The sequence below is a fragment of the Pinus tabuliformis genome, chromosome X (genome assembly GCF_031772625.1).
Source record: "Pinus tabuliformis cultivar Carrire ecotype Pingquan chromosome X, CPIR1, whole genome shotgun sequence".
In the NCBI taxonomy this organism is placed as follows: Eukaryota; Viridiplantae; Streptophyta; class Pinopsida; order Pinales; family Pinaceae; genus Pinus; species Pinus tabuliformis.
This window is the reverse complement of record NC_142308.1, coordinates 408,830,793-408,848,888: the sequence shown is the minus strand read 5'-3', so window position 1 is coordinate 408,848,888 and position 18,096 is coordinate 408,830,793. Positions and strand designations below refer to the sequence as shown.

The following is an 18,096-nucleotide window of genomic DNA, read 5'->3' as shown; positions in this document are numbered from 1 at the left end:
TGACAAAGTTGAGGTATTAGACTCCCCAACCCTAGCCACATGCATAAGCTTGATTTTGGAAAACTTGTTTGTTTCATCAACCTTGAAGATGTTCCTATGAAGAGTTTTGTTTTTTTTTTGAAGCACTATTTTTAAGGACTTTATTTTGAGATCATCTTTGCACATCATTAAAAGTGAGGTCATTATCATCATTATTTATGATTGTATTCCAAGCCCCAAATAAATACATTAATGGAGGTTGTTCATTGTTATTGCAATGTTTATTTTGTCATTTTGACCACACATTTCCAAAGCGAATGTTAAGGGGGTGTTCGGATGTAATATAAACTTAGTCAAAGATCAAGTAATTATTTTCAACACCTTTAATAATCGACTTATGAGATCAAAGGGTGTATCATTGTCTATCTTTACTTCTTTGTGTCCCAAGATAAGCTCAGTACAATATGTTAGTGGTTCCACTGGGTTATGTCAGTGTCTCCTTGGTGTCATATTGGTCCCATTGGGTTATGTTAGTGTTTCTTTAGCTTCAAAGTTCAGATTCCTCCTATGTTGGTTAGTATTTACGACATGGTAAACCTAGGGATATTTTCCACTCTTCACACATATATTATTATTATTATTATCATTTTTGGAAGAAATAATTTTCTATGGAAACCCAAGGGGCACTTCCCTATGTTATGGATAGCATTTCTAGTAAACCCATCAACATAGTCGAGTATACATAACCCAAGAGAATTCCAACTATGCACATGCTAACATAGAAATCACACAATGCCCAACAATATTTATGGCAATCAGTTGAGCTAACCTTTTGGGCTATATAATAGTAATAATTGTACTAATCTAATTTAAGGGCATGGCATAGCTAGAGACCAAACTGACATGAAATCTTCTTGTTTGTGGCATAGAGAACCACCTCCATGTAGTGATTTAACTACCAAGTCTACTGAGGAAGTGTACATACCCTTCCCACTTTTGAATTTGAATTTGAGACCTCTTAAGTATAAAACATGTTCATAGCACCCACTCAAGATGTCTCAACCTCAATTTAGTAATCAATAATAAGTTGTGTAATCATTTGTATGTTTTCTCAATATCTTGGATTTTCTTTAATATTTATCTCTAATACAATGTTGTCATGTATATTGTCACACGTGAACCATGGTGAAATATTGATGCCACTCCCTTTTGATTTAATTATGGGATGATTGCACTGATCAAAACTAGTGAAAGTGGCCATTTGTAACCTACTTCCTAGAGAACCACCTTTTTATAGGGGTTTTAAGTTCGGTACCAAGCAATCTAAATGCATGATGAATTGACTTTTTCTCAACTGCTTAGAATAATGAGAAACCAATGTTTTTGGCTTGAAATCCGGCATGAAACACTTTGGATTGATGAAACCAACATAGATCCATCTAACTCCGGATCTATCATGCGCTAAGAGGGATCAAATCCCTTAGGATGCAAACCTTTCCTTAAATTATTAATCCAATGTTATTAAATCTAATAATATTAATATTAGGTTTAATGATGTTTTTTACATGGCATGATAACAAAATTTATAATAAAACTACATCAAATTAATATTTTCAAATATTACAGTTTTGACATGGAAATTTTGTCTTTAAATTAATATATCCATATGATATGGTTTTTGCTTTTAAAGAGTCATTTTACAAATATTTCATTCAAAGAAATATTAAAATATTTTGGAGAATTGTATTGAAGTTTTTTATTTTATTTTATCTATATGGTTATTTTCATTTTTGTTTTGGGCGGAGATTAATTTGTTTATTGGTTACGTGACATACTTACACATTCCTTCCTAATGGGTTGTAGAATGCACCTCTTGGTGCAATCACATATATCAGATGTTAACATTGCACAATCTGGTTGCAATAATGATGTTCAAGGGTGCTAAATCCATTTCTAATATAGAAACAAAAATTTCAACAATCCAAAATTGCATTTAAGTAAAGATTGCTTGACTGAATGTTGACGATGGCAAAGAAGAAAAGGTCCAAAATGCAGAACTTGAACATCTTTCATTTATTACCACCTATCATTCTCATAAAGTGGTATAAAGAATAACTAAATCCCAGTCGAAATAATTATTAAACTATTAGCTAATGGCTTGAAAGAAGATTTACAGTCATATAACTTCATCACAGAATGTTATTGATTTCTATGTTTATATTTTTATATAGGTCTATAAGATATTTCTTTATAGTTAAAGTAGGAGTCTCTATGCACCAATATAGAAAAGTGACCTTGTAAACGCAAAAGGGATGCTGCATTCTTATATGATAGAAATGTTAGGAACCTTCATCTCTTTCCATGTTTAAATCTGGTAAAAACTATGAACTACAACCAAATGTTGATAGTTTGTCATGTTGTAACCAAAAAATTGATTAATACAAGCACAAGTTGTATGGACAATAGATGGTGTCTCGTTATAGGCAAAAATGAACATCTTATAATTATGTATATCATCATCTCTTTGAGGGAAAGTCGAGGCATATTTTGTCAAGTGACACACAAATAATGTAGGTACAGAGACATAGTTTGTTCTTTGACCATGTTCCCAAAAATAAGGTAGAATGACCGTTGGTGCCCAACCACATCCTCGAAAATTTGTTTCTCAATTTTATATTTTTTACACCATTGCTCCTCTTGCACGGTCCGTAATTTACAAGCATGTTTCAACACGAGGATCTGACAAATTAAAGCTGACCTAAAGTCGCTGAATGGAAATTGTGAGAATGGCAAAAATAGCATTAGCATTCTCCCAATTTGTCAATACTGAGAATGGCAAAAATAGCATTAGCATTCTGCCTAATTGGGAGAGACATGGTTTTCATCATAAAGAACTATGATTATTTTGGAAAGATATTAAACCAACTAAACAAATTTAATCTGTACCTTTATAAAAAGCATTTCACTGCATTTTCACTTACTGCAGGGCCCACTCAACATATAAACTTGGTATACAAGCCACGAGGCATTTAAGATCATAATCAGATTCAACTAATAACTGAACTTGTCTGTCCCACGCGTTATCGCTAATCATTCAGCCTCACTGTGTCCCAAGTCTACAGTGCCCTGGTCATCTTTACCAAGAGATCCTTCAACTGGCTGTTTTCTTCTCTTCTTCTTCTTTTTCTCCCCTTTCTTTTCATCTTGCTTGCAGTTTTGATTCAAGGTGCTTATGGAGGAAATTGAGGTGACATCTATGTCCTCTGTTTGCTCCATATGGACATCAGCATCCTCGACTATATTGACATGAGAATCTTCGGGACTAATGACAGTTAATTCAGAGATTTCCACTACACTTGTCTCAGCTTCTACATCATCAGTATCAACATTTTCTGCAATGGCATAACGATTTGAAGGGTGTGCTTGTGGTGTCTGACACATTTCCCTGTTCTTGGACAGAATAATAGGTGTGACACTATTTGACTGCTCTTTATAATCAACTGTCTCATAGGCACCTTCCCAAGTTCTCTTGACAATGCGAGGAAAGGCACGATTAACTGTATGGTCTTTGTTCTCTTCCCCATCAATCTCTTCAAAACGAACTGAATCAACCTTTTTTGCATTTCCTGCTAAAATCTGTAATAAAGAAAATGTCTTCAGTAAATGGAAAATAGTAAAGAAAATAAAATAATAAAATGCAATTAGCAATCTTATGTAAACATCGCCTTGAGCAACTAAAGTATCAAAACAGGGTTACACGAAATCACTTTAGAGTCTACATGCAAAGCAGATTTTTTTTTTTTACGAAAATACATTACATAGAGTTTCTTATCTCTCAGTAAAGCTAAGGAAGAGCAAACCAGAAATATTTAAGCTCATGTCCATGATTGCAATTTCTTTTTCTCAAGGTCTACTTCACTAAACAGAAAACCTATGAACAATTCGATTACAATTAATGAATCCTTGAACTATTTACACCCACAAAGTTAAAAAGGTTAATGGTTAGCAGCACATGCATTATAACAATACCATGGTGGCGAACAGATGGGTAAAACGGAAGAGAATATCAAGAAAATTAATCCACTTCTAGCATACACAGTACTTTATTATATGGTATATGATAAAATCTCGAAGACTCATTATGGGGTTTTAGGAATTAGGAGCATCGATTGCATCCCCATAACTGCTGATTTTTCAGTAGCATCCGGGGGTATTCCCACATGCCAAAGAGGTATCCAAGTTGGCCTAAGAAAATTACAATAAAATTTAATTTTGGGACACCATGTCGGCCCAGCGCAAGAAAGGGTGTGTCCCTTGAGTTAATTTATCCCCATTCAACTAGTATATATAGATGATGAAAGTCGAGACATCTCATTTTCTCCACCAAGCGAGTTTCTTCTTCATCTTTCTGAGGTCTCTTCGACAGCTGTACGTGTGGAGAAAATGAGGACAAGTTGATTGTTTGACTGAGCTGTTTCTCTTTCTGTTTGACAGAGTTTGACCTGAGTTGACTAAATTGTTTTGGGCCAAGTTTGACCAGAGTTGTTTGAGCTGCAGGAAGGTCACACAAGCACAGGAATTTGACTACAGTTGACCGCAGGTGATGCAGGGCCCAAGTTTGATCGCAGGTTGACTGTTTGACCAGCATTGACTTGCTGCTACTTTGACCAGGTTTTGACTGGTATTTGGATTTGTAATTGGCACAGATTTCTAGACAAATTGTTAATTTGTAAACCTTGCAGAATAATAATTTCTCCCAAGAAAAGTTGGGTTTTCTCCCAAGGTTGGGTTTCCAAGGATAAAAATATTCTCTATAATGCATGGTTGTCTTTCTTTGATCTTTATTGTTTCTGCTGCATTTACTGTTGATAGTCTCTGTAGTGTAATTGCTCGATGATCAGTGGCATAAGAATAATGTGTGAAAATCATTTGGTAGCAATTATCTGGCGACAAAAATTATTCTACTTTGCTCTTGTTGAAAAATCAACATGGTTTCAGAACTTTTTTGAAAGGGCAGCCATTGAAGTCGGCCTAAGAGACAAGTGTTTCGCAGCTTGACTAGATTATTTAATCTCTTGCCAAATGTTGCCAAGTCTGAGAATGGAAGACAGTTTGAAGAGTGTTACCAATCTTTAGAAGGAAGTTATTCTAGAACTAGAGGGGCGCTGAGGAGAAAGTATTTGTTTATGCTCTTTCTGGCACTATTACCAATAGCAGTGATATCTAGTTGGTGGACAGTGGTGCTTCTAGGCACATGACTTGTTTTCAAGATGCTCTCACAGATTTGACAGAAAGGGATTCAGCATTACAGGTGGAACTTGGAGGCAATGCCAACTATGCAGTGAAAGGAGTTGGATCAGCTTCGTTTCAGCTGGAGTCTGGAGATTCAATACACATGAGAGATGTTTTGTATGTACTAGGATTGAAGAAGAATCTGTTCTTTATCTCAACAATAGAAGATAGAGGTTATCGAGTTGCATTTATGGATGGTCAAGTTCTTATATGACCTAAGGGCTCAAGCATTGACTTAGCAGAAGTAATTGGTGTTCGAGAGGGAGGTCTATAAAGATTGTAGGATGATCAACCCAGGCATTGGTACATGACAGTGTGAGTTTATGGCATCAAAGATTTTCTCTGTTGGAATTTCTAATTCTATCCATTGGAGATTCTTCCTGTACTATCTGATTTATTTCTTCCTACTTGTTCAGTTACTTAACAAGTTATTTACCATGTAAATACTGAAAATAAATACAAGTACAATATCAACACATACAGATCATCAACTAAAAGAAACAAGCACACAAGTGACACCGTTGTTTTTGGACTAATGTTCACGGGAAAAACCCAATGCGGGAAAACCGGTGCAGCTATTCAGAGGGTTTTATTATTATGCAGTTTTCAGAATACAACCTAGGTGCCAAAAATGGCTCACCCAATAGAGAATGCCCTCAGCAGTAGTACCTCTCAGTCGGAGACAGATGTTCCGGCTAAATCACCGGATGAACGATCCACAACAACAATGTAGCTTCCGCTGCTCTGTGTCATTCTGATAGGGACTGCGTCACCCTATCTAGCTCTCCAGCTCCAATCTGTCTCACAAAAATCTCCTAGCGCTGCGGTTAGGGCCTGCGTCAGCCTCTCTGGCCCTGCGTCAGCCTCTCGGGGCTCTGCGTCAGCCTCAGGAGCCTCTGCGTCTCACACGCTGGCCCCTTCTCTGGCTCTGTGCAGCTCTTGGCTGCCTCTGCGTGGCCTCTAGTTGGCTCTGCGTCAACCTCTCCTGGCTTCTACGTTGATCCTCCCGGTACTTTCTCTCTCTGCTATGTATTCACTGCCCCTCAACTACAACTCAGATCACTTCACTCAATTTCCTCAGCAAACCCTGCCCTAGAAAATCAAGTTCTTGATCTCTCTTGGTGTGTTCTCCAACTGACCCTCAAGCCTACACTTATACTTTTCTCGTTGGTCCATCAACAACCGAGATTAAATCTCTAATCAATGGCTAAGATTAGATTTGGCTTGATCCATGACTTTTGGACCATTCTAACTCAGTTTTATATTAATTCACATTAATATTTTAATTTTCCTAAGTCTAAACTTAGGAACTCCATTAGAAATATTAATTATTTTAATATCTCCCAAACTGGTTAGATTATGCCCAAACCATTTCTAGTGCTTGGAGATCTCATGTGCTATAGCCTCTCCACCTAAGTTGCACGAAACGGGGAAACGGGGAAGCGAAACGAAACGCGGAAGCGAAACGAAACGCAACCTCCCCAAATTTTGGAAACGGGGAAACGTGAATATATATAATAATATATATATATATATATGTATATTAAAAACATTTAAAAATTATTAATATATATATGTGCAATCATAAAGCATTAATGATACATTTACTTAAACATTTTAACATTAAGATTAAAATGGTTTCTAGAACAGCTTAGAAACCCTAAAAAAATTTAAAAACTAATTAGAAAAAAAAAAAATTTAAAAAACAAGTATTTTTTTGGGGAAACGGGGCCCGTACGGCCTGGAAACGCGTTTCCGGCCATACGGGCACGTTTCCATTTCGGGAAACGTGCCCGTACGTCCAAAAACGCGTTTCCAGGCCGTACGGTACGCGGAAACGCGTTTCCGTTTCGTTTCCGTACGGAAACGGACCCTGTACCTGCGTTTCCTGCAACTTAGCTCTCCACCAATTTTCGTGGTTAGAGCACATCCGATGCTACCCCAAAGTAACATTCTCATCTCCATTACAGGGTTTTACCTACATTAAGGAAGACAGTTGCAGGTCTTCCAGAGCTCCAAGTAGAACATGATGGTGTTTGCAGGGATTGTGCACTTGGCAAGAACGCCAAGGGATTGTTTTCAAGCTATGATAGTGTCAGGCTAGGTAGTAACTCCATAAGGCAAAAATGATTCGACTGTTCTATTCCATCAGGTAGGTCTTCATTATATACATGAGGGAGAGACTGTTCAGTTCGTCCCCCGATGACTGCTCATATTTCCTATTTATCTATTTACATAAATTCACCCAATCACAAGGATTAGGTGTCAACATTTCCCCCCCTTAATCTGAAGGGATGTTGGTGAGTCCAAGCATCACTCTGAATTGTTCAAGCTTTTCTCTTCCAAGCGCTTTGGTGAAGATGTCTGCAATTTGCTCATTTGTGGAACAATGACGGAGATGGATTGTTTTGGCCTCAACATGATGTCGAATCAGATGATATTTAGTATTGATGTGCTTCGTTCGATCATGGAACTTTGGGTTCTTGGCCAACTTTATTGCAGAGGTATTGTCAATCATGAGTGGAGTTGATTGTACTTGTTTTACCTGCAAATCTTCAAGAATTTTCTTGAGCCACACAATTTCTTTTTTTGCTTCAGCCGCTGCCACGTATTCTACTTCTGTTGTGGAATTTGCTGGAACTGATTGTTTGCGTGATCTCCAGGAGACAGCTCCTGATCCAAGACTCATAGCATATCCTGAAGTTGATACCCGAGTTTCTTTGTCTCCATCGAAGTTTGAATCAGAGTATCCAATCAAACTGAAGTCGTCCACCTGTGTATACTTGATTCCAAAGTCTTGAGTTCCCTTCGAGTACCTTAAAACTCTTTTTGCAGCAGACCAATGTCCCTCACAAGGCTTTTGCATAAACCTGGAGAGGATTCCAACAACAAACGAAATGTCTGGTTTGGTAGTAGTTAGGTAGTTGAGACTTCCTACAAGCTATCTATACTTTGTTGCATCCTCAAATTCTTTTCCTTCAATAGATGTGAGCTTTAAGTTTTGTTCCATTGGAGTAGTAAGAGGATTGCACTCTCTCATGCCAAACCTGTTCAACAGATCTCCAACGCATTTCTTTTGAGAAAGAAATATGGACTTTGGATGTTGGGTTACTTCAATGCCAAGATAGTAATGAACATAGCTCAAATCAGTCATTTCAAAACTTTTCCCCAATTCCTTCTTTATGGATGCAATGTAGCTTTCATTGTTCCCTGTCATCAAAAGATCATCTACATATACCACAAGATATACAACTGTTTTGCCAACTTTCTTGACAAATAAAGTTGCATCATCAAGATCAAAATGTTTGAAATTGAGTTTCAGAAGATGCTCAGTTAGTTTTTCATACAGGCTCGCAGTGCTTGTTTGAGGCCATACAAGGACTTCACAAGTTTGCATACTTTATATTCATGTCCTTTCACAACAAATCCTTCAGGCTGGGACATAAAAACATTCTCTTTTAGATCTCCATTCAAGAAAACAATTTTTACATCCATTTGATGGACCTTCCAACCATTCTGAGTTGCTAGTGCAAAGAGTGTCCGGATGGTAGCCCATTTCGCTGTGGGGGAAAAAGTCTCCTCATAATCGACCCCTTCCTTCTGTGCAAAACCTTTTGCCACAAGCCTAGGTTTGTGCTTGTCAAGTGAGCCATCAACTTTATACTTGTTCTTGTAGACCCACTTGCAGCCAATTGGTTTGGTTCCTAATGGAGGATCAACCAGCTTCCAAGTGCCGTTCTTTATGAGGGCATCATACTCCTTTTGCATCGCTTCTTTCCATTCATCATGAGAAGTAGCTTCTTTGAAGGAAGTTGGTTCAAAATCTGTAGACAAGTTCAATTCACAATCATAAGAAACATCCATATCAACAGGTGAATTAAAGTCATTTACATCACCTCCATTTTGCCGGTTTGAATTTCTGGTTCCTGTCTTTCCAACTTCATCAGGATGAACACTTTCAAGTGTCTTTGTTAGCCACTTTGGGGGACCTTTCTCAGATGGTCCAGGCTGCTCCGTTGATTGAGTTGGAACTGAATCAAGATTGAGTCTCCCAATTCTATCAATTACATCACTTAAAGCATCATCCATTGTTGGAGTTTCATGACGGGGAGAGTGTTCTTCAGAAGAAGATTCCACATGTTGATCTAATATAGGAATCCCCCCTTCAAAATGTGGAATTTGATTATCAAATTCTTGAAATGATTTTGCTTTTGCGAATCTATCCAAGCGATCAAGTTGCCGCTCAACAACATTGTCAGTTTTGGATGATTCAAGAAAAATTACATCTCTAGATAGAACAAACTTTTTATTTACTTCATCATAGAGACGGTATACTTTGGAGGTGTTTGAATATCCCAGAAAGATACACTTACGACTTCTAGCACCAAGTTTGTTTCTATGTACCTTTGGTATCAAGGCATAACAGGTGGAACCAAAGACCCTGAGATGCTTTACCGAAGGAACATGTCCATACCACATTTCATATGGAGTCTTGTTTCTTATAGCATTAGATGGACATCTATTCTTTATATATGCAACACATAGAATAGCATCAGCCCAAAACATTATCTTTACATTTTTGAAGAAGAGCATGGATGGTAACATATTTAAAATTGTCCTATTCATTCTTTCAGCTACACCATTCTGTTGGGGATTATAAGGCACAGTTGTTTGATGTTTGATCCCATGTTGGCGAAGATAGTTTTCAAATTCATTTGATGTGTATTCTTTTCCATTATCAGTGCGAATAGATCCAATATGAGATTGTGCATCATTTTCAATTCATTTATGAAAATTATTGAATGTTTGAAAAGCATCAGATTTGTTCTTCAATAAATAAACCCAACACATTCTGGTGTAGTCATCAATAAATGTCATGATATATTTATTTCCATTTGCAGAAGGAATAAGCATTGGACCACATAAATCTGAATGAATGAGTTCAAGTTTTCTATGTGCTCTTGAATGTGAATCATGAAAAGACTGTTTGCTATGCTTTCCTAGAATGCAAGCACACATTGCTTAAGTTTCCTAGGAATTGTAGGCAAACCAGCAACACCATTTTTCTTCAACAAGCAGATACTGTCATAGTTCAAATGTCCAAATCTAGCATGCCATAATAAACTTGATGGAAGTGTACCTTCTTCATGATGAGAATTGTATGAAAAATGTTGTGCATGAGCAGAGGTTCCTTGCAGTTTGAGAAGCCTTTCTTCTTCTATTCCCCTCATGACAAGTGAGTGGTCAGATGCTTTTCTTACCTCAAGCTTGCCATCAAACATATGAATGGAGTGACCTTGCTGGCGGATGTGGACCAAGGTCAACAAGTTTCTCTTGAGTTGTGGGAGATATAGAACATGATGCAGAAGAAAGTCTGGAAGACCAGGTAGTTTAAGCTTGATTGTGCCAAGCCCTGACAGCTTGATTTTTGATTGATCTGCAAAGTATACTGCTCCATCAACATTGTCAGTGAAATCTTCAAAAAAATCTTTTCTATGAGTCATCTGGCAGGTTGCTCCTGAATCAAGCAACCAATCATTTTTCCAAGAAGCAAGTGAAGCATTAAATAAATCTTCATTTACTCCAATGTTACATTGTGCCACAACATAGTGAGCGGATTTAGGTGCTTTACCTTTGTCTGTATCACCAGTTTTACCTTTCTGTTGGTTTCTTTTCTGCTCAATTTTGTCCCATGGTAGCTTGCATGTAAAGGCATCATGTGATCCATTTCTTTTGCAGCGAATGCAGTGCAAATCTGCCTTTTCTCATTGAGAATGTCTGCCCCCCCTGCCTCTGAAATATCTTCCTCTTCCTCTTCGACCACCTCTTTCTCTTGTAGAATCTTGAGCAAGATGCTTTTCTTTATGAGCAAGGCACACAAACTCTTCAGAAGATTCAGGGGCTGTCTTCTTTCCAAAATCTTTCTCTCTTTCAACAAACTTTTTCACAAGAGAGTCAAAGGTTATATCTTTGAGGTTTCCATTTGCTTGTAATGACTCAAGATAATTGGAGTTAGTAGGATAAAGTGCCTTGAGAAAAGCGATAAGAGGAATATCCAATTCAACCTTAGTAGATTTGATATCATGCATTATAGACTTTACTTCAGATGTAAGAGCAAGAGGATCATTGTTTTGCAGTTCAAGAGTGAAGAGTTTAATCATGAGTTGAACAACTTCAAGTGCAGAATGTGAGTCATAGAGTTCTTTCGACTTTTGTAAGGCTTCAAAGACAGTTGAATATGAAGAAATATGGCGACTCACCTCTTCATTTACAGATGCTGCAATTAATGCATAAGCTTTGCTGTTCTTGTTTTCCCAAATGACGAGCTCTTTGTCTGAGGTAGGCTGTACTGGTTCATTGTCTCCGTCTCCGACACACACTCCTTTCCACAACTCATTGAAAATGAGGGCGTGTTTTATCATCCGGGACCATTCAGGATAGTTCTCCTTGCCAATGAGAACTATTCCCACCATGGATATGATTGAATGCATACTGTAGTAAAAAAAAACTTCTGCTGCAAAACTTTTACTCTTAATGGGGAAAAAATATAATTCTGATGTGACTGGACAACAAACTCAAATGTCAATTCACATTCATCTGCACAACTTTAAAGTATAGAATATGGCAGTATATTAAGTCCAAAAAAAATATCCTCAATAGCGTAAAGCACTGCGTCCACTAAAAGGCCGAAGAACGTAGTCCAGACGTATTTGGACTCTCAATATCACAAGTTACAAACCCTCTTAGAAATACATGAAGTCATCCCTTTGTCCATATCCATGCGGTTATACCAAAAAAAATGTTGGTTTTCAAATAAGACTTTACTAGTGGACTTGCAAATAAAACTAGTCTATTGACGTTTTTGTTTTTTAAACTTCTCATGCTTTGCAAAATGACCTTTGCTAGCAAGAAGTCTGCCATGTCCAGGTCAGGGACAAGCACGCGGTCATATGGCAATGAAGAAGCGGAAGGCACGGTAGCTTCTCGTATGCAAATCCTCAGGACGCTCGCGTACGGTCACAGGAAGTTGTTTGAAGGTGGCCTTGCTTGCCATCCGCGGTGCATGAACCCACATGTCTCATTTTCTCTTTAAAACGCAGGAGCAGGAGCAGGAGGAGCTGGCCACATTCCAGCACCACATTCTTTCTTTCGTATCCCTCTCCAATTACACGGGAACGGCAACATTAGCAGGAATTTCTGTTGAGTTGCCGAGCTTCTATGGAACGGGGTTTTGGAAGTTGCCAGGAAGGGGTCGAGCTGTGGAGGCCCGGGTTGAAATCCCTGGGCCCGAAAAGGAAGGATAGGACACCGGCAGAAGCACTTCTGCCTCCTCCCGACTTCGACTCGATGGTTTATCCGTGGGGATGGGCGGTAGGGAAGAAACGTAAGCTGGTAAACGTGGACGTCGTGGAGAGCATGAGACGGATTGCCATTCAAGAAATGAACAGGAAGGATTGTGAAATAGATGGACTGAACGAGCAGCTGGAAGAAGACTGCAAGGTGATGGAGAAACAAAATCACAGGCCCTTCAAAAATTTTTTAACGCACATAGACAATATGGATAGTATGGACAGCACTGGACAGTGGGGCAATATGGACAGTATGGACAACGCTGGACAGTGGGGCAGCTACCATGTCAGGAGCAGCTAATTATATGGAGGAGCAACTCAGCTATATGGAGAGCAGACTAGGGAGTTACAAGAGACATAAGAGCTAAAAAAGGAGCTGGCTCTGATACCATGTCAGGCTAGGCAGTAACTCCATAAGGCAAAAATGATTCCACTGTTCTATTCCATCAGGTAGGTCTTCATTATATACATGAGGGAAAGACTGTTCAGTTCGTCTCCCGATGACTGTTCATATTTCCTATTTATCTATTTACATAAATTCACCCAATCACAAGGATTAGGTGTCAACAGATAGTAGATCCAAGGGGATCTTGGATCTTGTACATTCAGATATATGTGAACCTACAAATGCATCCTCCTTGAATGGCTACTTATATTATGTGACATTCATTGATGATTTCTCCTGGAAAAATTGGATCTATTTCATGAAGACCAAGGATGAGGTTTTCAACAAGTTCCAGGAGTTCCAAGCTCAGGTGGAGAACTTGATGGGAAGGAAGATAAAAGTTTTGAGGTCAAATAATCGAGGGGAGTATAATTCCAGGGACTTCAGTCATTTCTGCAAGGACGCAAGGATCAATGTTGGAATTTCTAAGTCTAACTGTTAGAAATCCTTCATGTACTTTGTGATTTATTTTTGCCTACTTGTTCTGTTTAATTAACAAGTTCTTTACCATGTAAATACTGAAAATAAATACAAGTACATACTCAACACATTACAAATCATCAACTGAAGGAAAAAACGAGCACACAAGTGACACCGTTGTTTTTGGGCCAATGTCCCTGGAAAAAAACCCAATGCGGGAAAATCGGTGAAGCTATTTGAGGGTTTTATTATTAAGCAGTTTTAGAATACAATCTGGGTGCCAAACCAGCTCACCCAACAGAGAATGATCTCGGCAGTAGTACCTCTCAATCGAAGACAGATATTCTGGCTAAAACCCCAGATGAACAATCCCATAGCTCTCAGCTCCAATCTGCCCCACAAAATCTCCAACGTCTGCCTCTAGGGACTGTGTCAGCCTCTCTGGCCCAGTGTCACCCCAACTCGCCCTGCGTCAGCCTCTGGAGGCACTACGTCAGCCTCTAGAGCCTCTGCGTCACCCACGCTGGCTCTCTCTGGCACTGCGCAGCTCCTGGCTGCCTCTGCGTGGGCCCTGACTGGCTCTGCGGCCCTCTCTCCCGGCTTCTGCGCTAATGCTCCGGTACCCTCTTTGCTTCTCTGCTTCTGTATTCACTGCCCCTCAGTTGCAACTCTGATCACTCCTTCGATTTCCTCAACAAGCTCTGCCCTAGAAAATCGAATTCTTGATCAACTCGGTGTGTTCTCCAAGTGACCCTCAAGCCTCCTCTTATACTTTTCTCATTGACAATTCAACGACCGAGATTAAGTCCCTAATCAACGACTAAGATTAACTCTGGCTTGATCCATGACTTTTGGACCCATCTAACACAATTTTATATTAGTTCACATTAATATTTTATTTTCCCTAAGTTTAGACTTAGGGACTCCATTAAAAATATTAATTATTTTAATATCTCCCAAACTGTTTAGAACTTGCCCAAACCATTTCTGGGTATTGGAGATCTCATGTGCTTTAGCCTCTCCACCAATTTTTGTGTCTAGAGCACATCCGATGCTACCCCAAATCAACACTCCCTCTTAGCGAGGACTGTGCTTTAGTAATACTCTTCACTGAGCATCACCCTGATCATCCAGCATCGGTCTTGGTGCTGATGCTAGGCCTGCTACCCAACATCCTCTGTACTGCTACCCATGGCCCTGCCACTGCCACTGTTGCATCCGTACGACAGCCCCTCTCATCATGCTGCATCGTGCTGCCCATAGCACTGCCACTGCTAACTGCTGCACTGCAACTCAGTTACTGAGAAGTAAGTAACTGATCTCCCAACTCTGACATCTCTGTCAGGCTAGAGACACCCATGATGTTGAAACTCCCTCTGTCGCTGACAAGTGCCCCTTCTCTGACCTCTGCGCTACTGCAACAACTCCATGCATCTCGCACTGCTGCCTCACGCTGTCCTGGGAATCCTACACTATAGCTCCCTTTATCACTCCATCTGCATCCATCTCTACTGACATCCGCTAGTATTACTACTCCTCTTCGGGGCTCCCGTAGCAAGGTATAATCCAAGAGGCTGGGTACTTCGAGGATCTTGCCCCTCATCGCCTGTAGTCCGTCTGACTACAACTCGATGTCTCCCCACTTCCTCTCAAGTGGCGTGTGAGCACTCATGGCACAGCTATCATTTGTCTCCACTTCCTTCTTCGCCCTTGCTGGCACAGCCTTGGTCTCGAAAGCCTCTCCCTTTCTCTTCTTCCTTGGACACTGGCTCGCATAGTGACCCAGTTCCCCACAGTGGAAGCATTTGACCTTGGAGAGGTCCTTCTTCTTCTGTTTCTCCTTCTTTCCCTCAGATTCTAGGGCAACATCCTCCTCTTCCTCCTTCTTCATTATGACCCCCTTGTTGCTGCTTCCCACCTTGGTCAGCCTTCTGATCTCTTCTTGGCGAAGAGCCGCTCACAGTTCCTCCCAATCTGGGAGTGTCGACCTGCCCAGTATGCTCTAGATAAACACCTCCTAGTCTTCTGAGACTGTGTTCAGGGCTGTCCTCGCCATCAATTCTTGATTCGACGTGGCCCTTATGGAAGTCAGTTGATCCCGGATCTCCTTCAATCGACCGAGGAAGGTGTCAATCTGTTCTCCTTTCTGCATCTGGTATGACTGAAGTTGATTTTCTAGTAGCATCTTCCTCTGCATGCAAGTATGCTGATACAATTTCGGCAGGGCCTCCCACATCGCATTTGCCGTTTCCTTTTTGGCAATATGTGGTACTACATGGTCCTTGACCCTGTCAAGGATGATGCTCTTGGCCCTCGCCATTGCCTCCTCGTACTTGTCGTTCTAAACCGGGTTAACTGGGATCACTATTGTCTTCAAGGCGAAGTGCTTGAGACGATTCCTATCTAGAATGGACAAGATTCTGGCCTTCTAGACTACGAAGATTGAGGCTCCGTCCAGTGTGTCCTGGTCTCTTACCCTGTTCACTGCCATTTCACTGCTCCTCTACTTCCCTTCTAAAAGTTCTTGGTGTGACTCCCTCTGAGCATTGATTTCCCTCTTGGAAACCCCTCTGCCAATGTCGAGATGCCCTCACTCCGATCGTTAGTGCATTTGCACCACTGATTCGGATTTCTTGGCTAGAAGTCCTCGACAACAACTCCCTCCTCCTTGGTCTTGCCCTGTTAGGTACTGTTCTAGCCACAGTGCCCCACCAGCTTCACTTCGCAACTTACCCACAGGCTCCTATGCCTCAACAAACTGAAGGTTAGAGCTTCTAGGCTCTACACAATCCCGACACTAGCAAAATCCGCACCTCCTAGCCACGAGCGTCAATCCTTCATGACTGAGAAAGATGGCCGGGCACTGTGTAGGTCAGGTCTGCTCCCTTCTGCCACTGCGCTAATCCTCCTCCTAGCTCAAACTTGATGACGCAGGCACTATGTTACCCCTTCCTTACTGCTTCTCTGCTAAGAACAACTTCTATCACTCGGGACAGTTGTTTCTGCTGTTGCTGCTACTCTGCTCGGCTGATGCCCTCAGTTCTCCTGTGATCTGCAACCTCGCTCTGATACGATGTTGGAATTTCTATGTCTAATTGTTAGAAATCCGTCATGTACTTTTTGATTTATTTCCGCCTACTTGTTTTGTTTAATTAACAAGTTATTTACCATGTAAATATTGAAAATAAATACAAGTACATGCTCAACACATTACAAATCATCAACAGAAGGAAAAAACAAGCACACAAGTGACACCGTTGTTTTTGGATCAATGTCCCAGGAAAAAAACCCAATGCAAGAAAACCAGTGCAGGTATCTGAGGGTTTTATTATTAAGCAGTTTCAGAATACAATCTAGGTGCCAAACCAGCTCACCCAACAGAGAATGATCTTAACAATAGTATCTCTTAGTCGGAGACAGATATTCTGGCTAAAACCCCATATGAACAATCCCAACGAAATCTCTAGCGTCTGCCTCTAGGGACCGCGTCACCCCAACTCGCCCTGCGTCAACCTCTGGAGGCACTGCGTCAGCCTCTAGAGCCTCTGCGTCACCCATGCTAGCTCTCTTCGGCACTGCGCAACTCCTCGCTGCCTCTGCGTGGGCCATGACTGGCTCTGCGTGGCCTCTAGCTGGCTCTGCGTCCCTCTCTCCTGGATTCTACGTTGATGCTCTCGGTAACCTCTCTGCGTCCGTATTCACTGCCCCTCAGCTGCAACTCTGATCACTCCTTTGATTTCCTTAGCAAGCCCTGCCCGAGAAAATCGAATTCTTGATCAACTCGGTGTGTTTTCCAAGTGACCCTCAAACCTCCTCTTATACTTTTCTCGTTGACAATTCAACGGCCGAGATTAAGTCCCTAATCAATGGCTAAGATTAACTCTGGCTTGATCCATGACTTTTGGACCCTTCTAAAACAGTTTTATATTAATTCACATTAATATTTTATTTTCCCTAAGTTTAGACTTAGGGACTCCATTAAAAATATTAATAATTTTAAGATCTCCCAAACTGTTTAGAATCTGCCCAAACCATTTCTGGGTATTGGAGATCTCATGTGCTTCTCCACCAATTTTCATGGCTAGAGCACATCCGATGCTACCCCAAATCAACAATCAAGAGAGAACGGATAGTTCTTTACAATCTTCAGCAAAATGGAGTTGTGGAAAGGAATAACAAGACTATCGTGGAAGCGTTGAAGGCGATTCATGATTAGGATCTACCCATGTTCTTATGGGCAGAGGCTGCCAACACAACTATTTATGTTCATAACTAGAGTCCTCAAGGATATTGGAGGACAAGACTCTTGACGAGGCATTTACTGGAGTGAAGCTAAAGGTAAGTCATTTGAGGAACTTTGGTTGTCCAATGTATGTTCATGTGCCCAAGGAGAAGAGGAACAAGCTAGAACCATCTGGGCGATGGGAAGAAGGGTACTTTTGAGTGATACAACAAGACTTTGAAGGCCTACAGGATCTACATGGCAAGACAACATCGGGTTGAGGTTAGTCGGGATGTTACTTTTGATGAGGTAGCCTTCATGAGGTCTAGAGAGTACCACATGGAGATTAACAGTGAGGAGCAAGAGGCTTCGACGGATGTTCATGCTTT

The 18,096-nt window shown here is 40.5% G+C and overlaps 1 protein-coding gene across 2 annotated transcripts in view; it reads right to left on the bottom strand.

Annotated features, from left to right (window-relative positions):
* Positions 1 to 2,636: 2,636 nt before the first annotated feature.
* The window catches only part of LOC149140254 (DUF21 domain-containing protein At1g55930, chloroplastic-like), a 401,995-nt gene continuing 386,535 nt past the window's right edge, over positions 2,637 to 18,096 (bottom strand). The window contains exons 14-15 of one of the 2 annotated variants that reach the window (XR_016264118.1): positions 2,926 to 3,615; positions 2,637 to 2,805 (exon numbers count right to left, since the gene is read on the bottom strand). Coding sequence is in view for 1 of the 2 variants with exons in the window: in XM_089446847.1 (XP_089302973.1) it covers positions 3,070 to 3,615 (546 nt within the window). In the remaining variant the exon portion in view is untranslated. Of the gene's footprint in view, positions 3,616 to 18,096 lie in introns of both variants that reach the window. The other variant, XM_089446847.1, reaches the window with a different exon arrangement.